This window comes from Poecilia mexicana, unplaced genomic scaffold (assembly GCF_051168715.1).
Source record: "Poecilia mexicana isolate PSO_F unplaced genomic scaffold, ASM5116871v1 scaffold_15, whole genome shotgun sequence".
Taxonomy (NCBI): domain Eukaryota; kingdom Metazoa; phylum Chordata; class Actinopteri; order Cyprinodontiformes; family Poeciliidae; genus Poecilia; species Poecilia mexicana.
Genome location: NW_028263384.1, coordinates 18,214,481 through 18,225,002, shown reverse-complemented (window position 1 = coordinate 18,225,002; position 10,522 = coordinate 18,214,481). Strand labels below are relative to the sequence as shown.

The 10,522-nt window shown below is 38.6% G+C and overlaps 2 protein-coding genes across 2 annotated transcripts; one reads left to right on the top strand and one right to left on the bottom strand.

The window, feature by feature from the left end:
- Window positions 1-5,022: 5,022 nt before the first annotated feature.
- On the top strand, window positions 5,023-6,849 carry LOC106915145 (uncharacterized). The gene is made up of 3 exons (XM_088013205.1): window positions 5,023-5,773; window positions 5,876-5,913; window positions 5,996-6,849. Exons 1-3 carry the CDS (start codon window positions 5,747-5,749, stop codon window positions 6,531-6,533), a joined length of 603 nt encoding a protein of 200 aa, XP_087869331.1. The 5' UTR covers window positions 5,023-5,746; the 3' UTR covers window positions 6,534-6,849.
- On the bottom strand, window positions 6,847-8,666 carry fuom (fucose mutarotase). Its single transcript, XM_014982550.2, has 6 exons — window positions 8,493-8,666; window positions 8,295-8,363; window positions 8,148-8,218; window positions 7,542-7,640; window positions 7,400-7,473; window positions 6,847-7,028 (listed from the first exon to the last, which is right to left on the bottom strand). Exons 1-6 carry the CDS (start codon window positions 8,575-8,577, stop codon window positions 6,962-6,964), a joined length of 465 nt encoding a protein of 154 aa, XP_014838036.1. The 5' UTR covers window positions 8,578-8,666; the 3' UTR covers window positions 6,847-6,961.
- Between the last annotated feature and the right edge of the window lie 1,856 nt (window positions 8,667-10,522).

Sequence of the window (10,522 nt, the reverse complement as noted above, 5' to 3'; positions counted from 1 at the left end):
TGGATAATAATTTATTTCTAATCTCTCTTTAATTTGCTTGATTGTGCATCTTAGATTTGGATTTCTGTTCTCCTTTGTAAGGTCTTTAATTTCAGCCTCATTTTTTTAAAAATTCTCTTAACATGAATAGTGTGGTATTGTTTCCACACAAACCCGTATGGTAGCATATTTGCAGGTATTAAAAGAACTTCACTGAATCCTAAGTTGAAAGTCAATTTGTATATTCATCTCTTTACTTCTACTGACTTTGTTTTTAATTTTATGGAATACAAATGCAGTTGTAAATATACAAAAGAATAGTAGTATTCAAATTCACCCTAACAAAGAAAACTAACTAGGGCAAGCCATTAAATTTGTGCCACATTAGTTGTGTTTTGTATTTTCATTTTTGCAACATTGGTGTTTGAAATGTGAGGCAAAAAAACTTGGCTAACATTGTTTTGTTGCAGCTCTCTTAAAAGAGAGCATAAACTGACCAGGTTTGTGTAAAATGTTGTCTGTATTGAAAGCAGAAGGAGGCACATGTTTCTTCAATAAGGATGAAAGAACCTTGCTCTTGTAACTCAATCTTTCTGTAGCAGACAGCTTTTCATTAAGGAACAGCAGGGTCCTCTCTTTAAACCAGGAGCATCAGGATAGATGGAGCCTTGACACGCAAACAGAAACCGACGCACACTCAGAGCGTGACAAACAAACCCCGAGGATCTATGGATCCGGTGAGTCCAGAGGAGTTGGAGAAGTGGAAAAACACGTGTCCCACCTGTTTTCATGCCTAGCACCTGTTCTTGCTCAGTATTTCTTTTTTGTAATATGCTCCCCTCTGTGTTCGTCCAGCTGAGGGCTCTGTGATGAATTTTGTGATGCTGGGGGTCAGAGGTGAAAGGTTAGGGGTACTCCAGCTGGCAGCCAGGGCTACGTCGGACTCCAGTCAGGAGGCTTTCAGTGTCTGATGAAGGAGGAAGACTGGGGGATGAAGAGTGAAGTAAAGTTGTCTTTGCCTTTGTGCGTCTTCAAGGCCTTTTTGCCAGCATTAAACATTTCAAAATATGATCCAACAGTAAAGCCACTGAGGTTCGTGGAGTAACTCCCCATAAAATGAGGATTCACCTGTTTTACTAATCGATCAATCAAGTTTATTTGATTGATTGACTGTGCAACATCATTTCAGCAACAAGACAGTTCAAAGCACTTGGCATCATGAAAACATAACGTCGTAAGCACAACATGCAGTCAGCAACTGTGAAAATAAGTAACAGACATTGCCATCGTTACCAAGGAAACAGCAAGGAAATATTATTTACCTTATAAAAAAAACTGGGTATTATTTAGAGGTATCAGAGTGAAAGGGGGCTAAATTAAACTGCACACCACACTTTAGAGTGTTATTTGGAAAATTGATTAAATAAAATGGAAAATTATGTGTAATTTGCCTTTCACTGCACTATTATGCACTACTTTGTGTTCTACTAAAATACTTTTACTCAAATCTCAGCTTTGATGTTTTACCTGTGGAAACACAACAGCGTAATGTGAGAAAACCCACACACCCTGCAGACATACATTTTAAGGTGCTTTAAGAAAACAAATGTTACTTTTACATCATTATGCACCAATTGAAAAATTAATTCTACATAATAAAGTTTGTTTCTGACAGCATGCTAAACCCTAATAAGAACTGTGCTGTATCACATTATGAAATACACATAATCAAGTAATTTTTCTAGGAATTTATATTTAACTGTGCAACATCTGTAATTTGCCCTGGGATTTATTACTTCTCTCTAGTCAGTCATTTAGATTCAGTTCTGTCCTGTATGTCGATACCAACCCCCTGATAGTGGCCTGTATGGTTCCCAAAAGCCCACATTTGTTCACTTTACTGGTTTATTTACTGCGGAAAACTTAAATTATGCATGAGTCAGTTTATTAGGTGCACCTGTTTGTTTACTTGTAAACACAAATAGTGATTCAATCAGTCTCATAGCAGCAACTCGACTTTTAGACATCTGAGCGTGATAAATATGACTTGTGTTTTTGTTGTTAAAGGTCAGATGGCCTGCACCAGCAAAAGATCGTCTGACAGAAAAGAGCTGGAAAATTAGGTCGCATTTCACAGAGACTCGTGAAAATTAAACAAGGGAAAAAATGAAGGAAAAAAAAGTTGCGTGGTCCAAATAATCTTGACTTCATTTTCAGCATTCAGATGTCTAGGCAAGGCACTTAGCCCCAAGTTGCCAACCGATCTGCGTTTCAGCACAGAAGAGTGTCTGTGCTTGTGAGTGTGAATGTGGCGCTAGTGTAAAGCGTTTTGAGGAGTCAGTATGACTGAAAAAGCAGTAATATAAGTTCAGTCCATTTGTCTTTTGAGGACCCTTATTATCATCTGAACATGTTTTAAACGCCACATCCTACCTGAGCATTGTTGATAATCATGATTCTTCTCGTATGAGCACAGAGAAGAATCTTTTTCGATCTATACTTTCTGCCAGAAACTCCACAGTACAAAACACAAATCAGACCAAAATAGTTTCTAGACAATGAAAGGTCTTCACTGCACTTCAATGGCCTCCGCAGTCACCAGATCTTAACCCAACAGGTAAACGGGAGATTTTCAACATGAACGTGAAGATGACAAATCTGCAGCATGATGTGAAGCCAATATAAAACAAATTTTTCTGACACGTTTTTCTGTTTTCAAATTTACGCTTTATCGAATTACGGCAGTTCTCTATGCGAAATGGGCCCAACCTCAACCTTGTACCAGCAAAGGTTCATCTAATAAAGTGGCTGGTTAGTGTAGGTGACTTCAATAAATAAAAAAAAAAACAATATTATGTTGTATCTTTAGAGGCATGTTTTAATCTGTCAAATTCAGCTCCGTGTTGACACTTGGTCAAATTTCCTTACAAATACAGTGCACAAATTATTAAGCTGTTTACATGCTGGATTTGACATGAGATACAAAGGCAAGAAACTATTAGGCGTAACAGGCTAAAAATGTAAAAGCATTCTATACGTGTCTATACAAACGTGATTAAAGACGAGGTTTTGTGAAGAAAATAGGCTGTGGTTTCCCTTGTTTTTCCAGTGGTTGGTAGATCCTTTAAATTACTGAAGAGAGCCACATGTGCCGCTTATTGGCATGAAGTGTGTTTGATTTAATAGAGTTTTCCAAAACATTAGCTCTCCTCAAGTGGAAAATCTTTTTAATGAGAAGTGCACAAAACACGGTAAATAGCCATTAGACTTACTTTAACAGCTCCCACATGTTTACTGTGTTTATGAGGGGTGTGTCTGAGAGAGAGGAAGGTTGTTTGACTCGTTTCTGTATGGGGGAAGAAACTGAGAAAGACCACCTGAGGTTTTCCTTCTCAATTGTATCTTTAATATGCTATTTCCATGGGCAAAACACAGAGTCATAGCCGTGTAAAGGATTAGCTGCAGCGAACAAAAAGATGAACCACCTTCTTATGTGTCTCCCTCCAACAAATAATCTCTACTACCCTGTCATCAGCCTCCTGTGTCTGTCTGCTGTAGAGCGTTGCTGCCCCTGATCCATCTCCTGTTGTTACCTAATTATATGAAGTCATCAGACGGCTCCAGATCTCAGACTATCTGTATCATCACACTGCTCTTTTTTACGCACCCCAAGTCCCTCGCAGAAACACATTTTTCACTAAAAATCAAAATGTTAAAAGCTTTCGAATCGCTAGATTTATTATCTCTGCTCTTCCATGGAGGTCCTTCCCTCACGCTCTTTAATTATAACTCTAAACTCCATTAGATGTCTGATGTGTGTTTAATGAATGTTGGTGAGGCATCCGTTAAGTTAATTGCAGATCATTGAGATAATTTCAGTTATTTAGAAAACCCGCAGCTTTTCCAACTGTGGGGAGTGGGGAGGGGGGGGCGGATTTGACTGCAGACTGAGTGAACAGGCAGAGCTGTGGTTAGCCTCAAATAGAGCCCTGTGCTGCGGGACAACCTTTATGGGATTTACTGACAGTAATGATGCTCATGATGAGGTGTCAGATTATTGTTTTAGAAAGCTGAAGCTCCTTTTATGCTTTTCCTTCTCTATTATGACAAACAGCCTTACAAACTGTGCTGAGGTTTAGCGTGGAGCCTCCTGTCTCCGGCTGACTGCCACCTGTTAAATAATATGTTCTCTATTTGTTGCTTTACCAACAGAGACGGCTTTGTTACAATGAAACGTGACAGCTGCATTCATAAACTTGGCGCTATTATTAACTACACACCACAGCTAATATCATACACTTTAACTACAGTTAAAAGATAATAAAAAGGTATTTTTATTTCCTGTATCACACAGTCACACATAAAACGTTTTGTGTCTGTACATGAGATACAGTAAACATATACTCATGGGCGGTTCTAGACAGGGGCCAGCTGGGGCCCCGGTCCCTGCAGAACTAGTCCTGCCCCCTGTACTGAAGACACAATACTAAATCAATTTTTTAGGATGAAAACCACAGCTAATTGGTTCTTTGGACTAATTAAATTGTTTACCTTCACAATTTTACTTTAAAAATTATTTTGAAATGAAGCTGTTCTTCAGCTTTGGCTGTATTGAGACAGAATCAGTTTTCATCTTCTACATCAGGGGTCAGCAACCTGCAGCTCTCATGAACCATCAACTGGGGACAAATGCCGGTTTCCATCGCTCCAACATCATCAGGCAATGGTTTGTGACCCACAACTGGATGCTGATGGAGTTCCTCTCACTGCACTCCTCATTCCTCAACCTCGTGGGGGAATTTTCACAGCATGGTGGTGGAAAGTAAAGCAAGATTGCACTGCAATTCCTACAGCCTTTCATGAACAGTTTTCCTTAATAATATTGTCTTATGTTCACATTTCTACTTTTGTTTTCTTTTCTTTGTGCTGGGCAATAATTCTTTAATAAATTAAAAAATACTTTATGAACTACAAAGAGAAATAAAATGTCATTCAAATTTCTCCAAAGAATTGATAGTGATGAGTGATGACTGTGGGCAGGAATGATATCATGTAGCAGTCTGTAATACAGTGAATCTGAGGAAGCCTCTGACTGAAGACACCATGTCGTTATATAACAGTCTAATGACGAGGATGATTAGTGCTATCCATAATGTTTTTAATATTGCTATAATTCCCTCATAAAACAATAACAACTGTGTTGGACTCAAAGATCCTGAGCAGTGGTGAGGACATATTTATCATTTATACACGTGTGTATAATAAAACTAGTTGATATAAAATGAGCTGTCATCACAATTCTCCTGATAAGGAAGCCTAGTCATAATACATCATGTCTTTTATAAGATAAAATACTGCACAAATGCATTGTTGCTATTCCGAATAGAAAAATTAACAACACAGAGCTTGAAACTGATCAGTGGTTCACATAAGCTGTTTTAGGTGCATGATATAGACCAGATAAACGATGATGAATTACTCACAAACGCCCTCACCGAGTTAAGCAAAATACAAAGGTCAAGAAAACACAGCAGGTTTTATTGGTGGGACTTTGCTCGTTTTTTTTTTTTTTTTTTTTCCATAGCAGGTGAACGAAGGGAAGCGTTCCTCATTGCAAAGCTGACAGCAGAAGCAGACACCATGATTCGGTAAGTACGTTACAAATTTCTTGAACATATTCCTGGCTTTTATTTGAACTATACTGGAATTTGAATTAATCTACAGTCTTTTCACACACAGGGTTTCTATCATAGTCGGCGTTTTGCTGATGCTAAGTGTCAATGCAAAGCCCTTGGTATGTAAACGTGCCGTTTAGGATCAGATCAGTTTGAATCACACAAACTTTAAAAGCTTTTTCCTTTGGTGATGGATGTCTAATATTTGCTCTCCTCTTCAGAATAAACCTTCAGATGAACACTTGGAGCAAAGGGTTGTGTAAGTTGACATCTTCAACCAAAAGTACAAAACTCAGTGGACTCTTCAGATGAAGGCTGACACTGCATGCTCATTTTTACAGGTTCATTGATGACAAAGGGAAGCTGTCCTGGGGAGCAGATGTGGAGCCTCCAGAGGACATGGACAGGATTGAGTATGAGGTCGACCCTCGTATGAGGATCTGGAACAGCGGACAGGAGAAACACTACCTGAAGCCCGAGGAGGATCTGGATGAGATTTACCATCCTTCAATAGTCGAGCTCCAAGCTCAGATCAGAGAGTTTGGATACCAAGCTCAAGGGAAGGAAGACGACCAGCATTCGCCTGCACAGATGGAGCAGGTAGTTTATCTGCAGCCTGAGGAAGACATGGATGACACTTACCACAAAGAGCCCCTCTTACCTGCCCTTCAACGAGACGTGGCTGAGGCTGCTGCTCCTGTTGACCTTCCCTCTCAAAGAAAGTACACTGAGCCAGAGGAAGATCTCGATGATCTTTACCATAGAAAGTTTGACATGCCAGTCCTTCAACAAAAGGTAGCTGAGGCTCCTGTCGACATTCCCTCTCAGAGGAAGTACACCGAGCCAGAGGAAGATCTGGATGGACTCTACCACCAGTAATCCAGGCTTAGTATTTATTTAAAACATGTCAGATGCAACACACAGACGCATCTGTGTAATTTGATTCTGTTAAACTGCTTTACAGTAACGAATCAATCACTATCTCTTTTACATTTCATGTTGATAGAAACGTTGTATGCATTCATGAGAGACTTCAGGTTTAATTTGATGAAGATAAGGAGAGAAGGCGTAGAGGAGAGATAAAGTCATATCTACTGTATATGAGAGCAATTAAAACATATTTTTCATATTAATTGTAGAACAATAAAGTATGATTTTTTTTCTGAGCTTTGAATAAAAACTCAACCCAAAATAACCATGTATATGTATTTTTTTTTATTATTATTTTAACAGAAAATAATTAAATTTGTGTTTCAGATTCCTAAAAAATATTAAAAATTGGAGCCTCTGGCAAAACCATGTTTCCTTCACTGCAGCATCTCAGCAGGAATGACTCCCTTCTTCAATATTAAGTTTCCATAGAGAGCAGTTTCCCTGAGCAAAAACAAAACACAGAAAAATATCAAACAATTCTTAAAAAAAAAAAAAAACTTGGGTGCAGACTTTAACATTTTTGGAGTTGAGGGGCAAAATCCGAAATAAGTAAATAAATAAATAAAAATGGGATGAGGGAAAATGGATCTTCGAGCCCCTGAGCTTTCCCACAAAACGTATTCATGTTTAAGATGTTTTAAAGTTCCAGAAAAAAATATTATTTTTAATTAAAAAGACTGTAAATAATTTGAAATTGTTGAAGATGTTAAAGAATTGAACGAATCTAAAACATGCAGGACACCAGCTCTTCTGGACAGCACTTGGACACCCCTACCACCTTTAAGTTAAAGCAGAAAAAAAAAAAAACTCACCCTGTTGCCACGACAGCATAGGCCTTTTTAGCTCGTTCGTAGAAATTAAATCTTTCCATTTTCTCCAGAGAGCTCTGCATGTGAACAATAAGTAAAAACTTATTTTGTTTTAAGATCAGCCCGTAGCTAATTAGTGTCATACCTGTGAGCCTGCCCGGCTGAGGAGCTGTGCGTAAGTGTCCCACACTGGGACAGCTAAACATCTCTGTCTGTCGCTGTCTACCAGATCCATGACTGCTGCCTGTCGGCAACAAATTTAACGTGATATTATTTCCTATGTTACAGCCTTATTCCAAAATGAGTTTAATTCAAAAAGCCCCTCTAAATCCCAGAGAAAATACCGCAAAAAAAAGCAGAATGAAGGACTGGTTATAGACCTCAGAGACTCATTTGTAAAAACGGGACAGAACCTGAATGCCCCAAAGTTCCACCCAGATAATGTGTGCAGAACTTTCTTCTAGTGTGGTGTACAACAATTGTGTAATTAATTAGTCAGAAATGTCAAATAGATCTGTGCTAATAATAATAACTAAATTGAAGCAGTAGTGAATACTTATATGTGACTTCTTTAAAACAATCTTTCCATTTTATAATTATGGGTTATTCCATGTAGAATTTGGAGGAAATTCCACATAGAGCTCCTTATTAGAATTGGAATAAGGCTGCAACATAAAACGTCATGGTACTGTAAATACAAAATAGCTGGAGATTAAACTCTGATTTTGACATGAATGTGTGGGCCCTGTACCGGTCTGTCGACGTAGGTATCCAAGGGCAACAACTTTAAAATCGCCTCTAAAAGTTGTGAGATTCCCAGACCTGAAACCAGAATGAGTCATAGTTAAAACAACAGAGTAGTAACACACTCTGGCATGATGTTTTCATTTCACCATACCATCAGCTCTGATCTCTTTAGGACCACAGGCACAAATAGAAGACGCAGGGAAATTGGCATCTGCAAGTACTGAAGATGATAAAACATAAAATTAGTTTCACTGTTGTTGACATTAAGAGCTTTCTGACCCCTTACAGTTCAAACACAGGTTGCAACCACGCAGGACATGAATGACACAAATAGAGCTGTGGATCATACCCAGTTCATCCCCGTGGCCCATTTTGGCCAGCGCATACAGCAGCTCGGGTGATAAAACAGAGGGGATGCCCTTCAGAACCACCATCCTGCAACCCGAACAGCGTATAATTCACAGAAGCAGAAACTGAAGCGAACCGAGAGGATTTCCCTGCATCTACTTCCGTCTTTGTTTAGCTTTACAGCACCTACTGGCCAGAAAATGAACTACAAGCAAAAATATAAAAAAATATATATTTTTTTGTCAGGACCCTCTTTAGTCAGCAGAAGGATGTTTATTGTTTAGATACAGAAAAATGCCGTTTATATTTTTTGGCACTTCTGGTGAAGATTGGTAAAGGTTTTTAAAACTTATTACTGAAACAAAATCTCACACATTGAATTAGTGAAAAGCAGAATTTAATTTTCTTTAAAAAATGCAGCTTAAGATTATTTTTAAATGCTGCTCTCACAAATAGCCACAGGAAAAAAAATCACCATTACATGCTTATGAATACACAAAATCTAAGTATGCATCTTTTTCCAGGTCAGACAGGTGCAGCAAAAGATCAAAAGCAGCTTTAAATGACTCTGTTAGCAAATTTCACACGTAGGAGGTTTTTCTAAGTATGTTTATTACTGTTGTATTTGTTGACAAGTCCTGAGCCAATTCAGGTTCTCCTGAGCCCCACAGGCAAGCAGGGAGCCTTAGACAGTAGCAACATTTGCTTGTACTGTGGTTCACAGCTAGTGAGAACTACTTTGTGTTGGTCACATAAAATCCAATTAAAATATGTTAACGTTTTGCCTCACAATTTAAGCTGCAACGTTGTAAAGTAGTAACTACAGTGGTTGTTCTTGATTCAGTTTTTCTCCCCTGAACTGAAAAATTTTAACAAAAATATGCACATATTTTTTATATGTGCAAACATAAATAGCTACAAGTCTTCTATTTTGGGGTCTTTTTGCAGCAAATTAAAACAACAGACTAAACCTCTTTTTGGAAAAATGATTCTGTATTTTTCACTATGGCTTGTAGTTTGAACACTGACCTAATCGTGTCCATAGAGGCTCAAATAGAGCCAGCAATGTGACTAAATCTCACAGCTGCTGTGTTATTTTGGGAAATAAAAGTGACTTTGGGGGAAGTGATTTGAGGCTGCTGAGCAGGAAAAAAAGAACCTCGCAGGAGTCAGGCCTGTCTGCCAAATCTGAAAGCCTCTTCTCCCTCTATGGACCCATGCTGCTCTTGCTTTATTTCGTCTTCTTTAAATGAGTTTATCACGCTATGAGGGTCTGCACTGCCAAATTGCAACGTTTTGCCCCCTTTGTGTGTACGGAGAGCCTCATTTAAGTCTACATTTATTATTTTGACCTTTCGGCAGCCTCAAAGAGGAGCTCCTTTTCTGCTCCTCTCAGTGTTCTTTTGTGTTTTCCTGCAGAGTGAGAAGACAAGTTTTTTTTTTCCCTATTCCTTTTAAATGTTTTGCTAGAGGTGTTGACAAGTGAGCAAATCCAGGGTAATATTGAATTATAATAATAATAATAATAATAATAATAATAATAATAAAAACAATTAGGCCATCACTTGTTTAGTTATGAAGCACCGCCGTGTGAAGATTAGAGAGAGAAAAGATGCCTCCTGATCATTGGAGCAGCAGCAGAAAGCACACTTTAACCAAATTGGTTCTGGTGGTTCTCTTTGAAGATCAGTAGTTCTGCAGTTACAGCGCAATGGATATCTTCAGACAACAAAAATTTGGAAATTTACTAAGTTGGTAAAAAAAAATTTACAACAATTTGTATGTCTTTGTGCTCAGATTCATCTGAGCACAAAGCATATTCTGAAGAAACTAAATCACCATCCATCTATCCATCCATTTTCTGTACACCCTTTTCCCTTAATGGGGTCGGGAGGGTTGCTGGTGTCTATCTCCAGCTAACATTCCGGGTGAGAGGCGGGGTCACCCTGGACAGGTCGCCAGTCTGTCACAGGGCAACACAGAGAGACAAACAACCATGCACACACACTCACACCTAGGGACAATTTAGAG

Coding starts and splice junctions, on each gene's coding strand:
- LOC106915145 (XM_088013205.1), top strand. CDS start 5,747: ATGCTAAGTGTCAATGCAAAGCCCTTG. Junction 5,774..5,875: donor GTGTCAATGCAAAGCCCTTG/GTATGTAAACGT, acceptor TCTCCTCTTCAG/AATAAACCTTCAGATGAACA. Junction 5,914..5,995: donor CACTTGGAGCAAAGGGTTGT/GTAAGTTGACAT, acceptor TCATTTTTACAG/GTTCATTGATGACAAAGGGA.
- fuom (XM_014982550.2), bottom strand. CDS start 8,577: ATGGTGGTTCTGAAGGGCATCCCCTCTGTTTTATCACCCGAGCTGCTG. Junction 8,364..8,492: donor GGGCCACGGGGATGAACTGG/GTATGATCCACA, acceptor TATCATCTTCAG/TACTTGCAGATGCCAATTTC. Junction 8,219..8,294: donor TAAAGAGATCAGAGCTGATG/GTATGGTGAAAT, acceptor TTCTGGTTTCAG/GTCTGGGAATCTCACAACTT.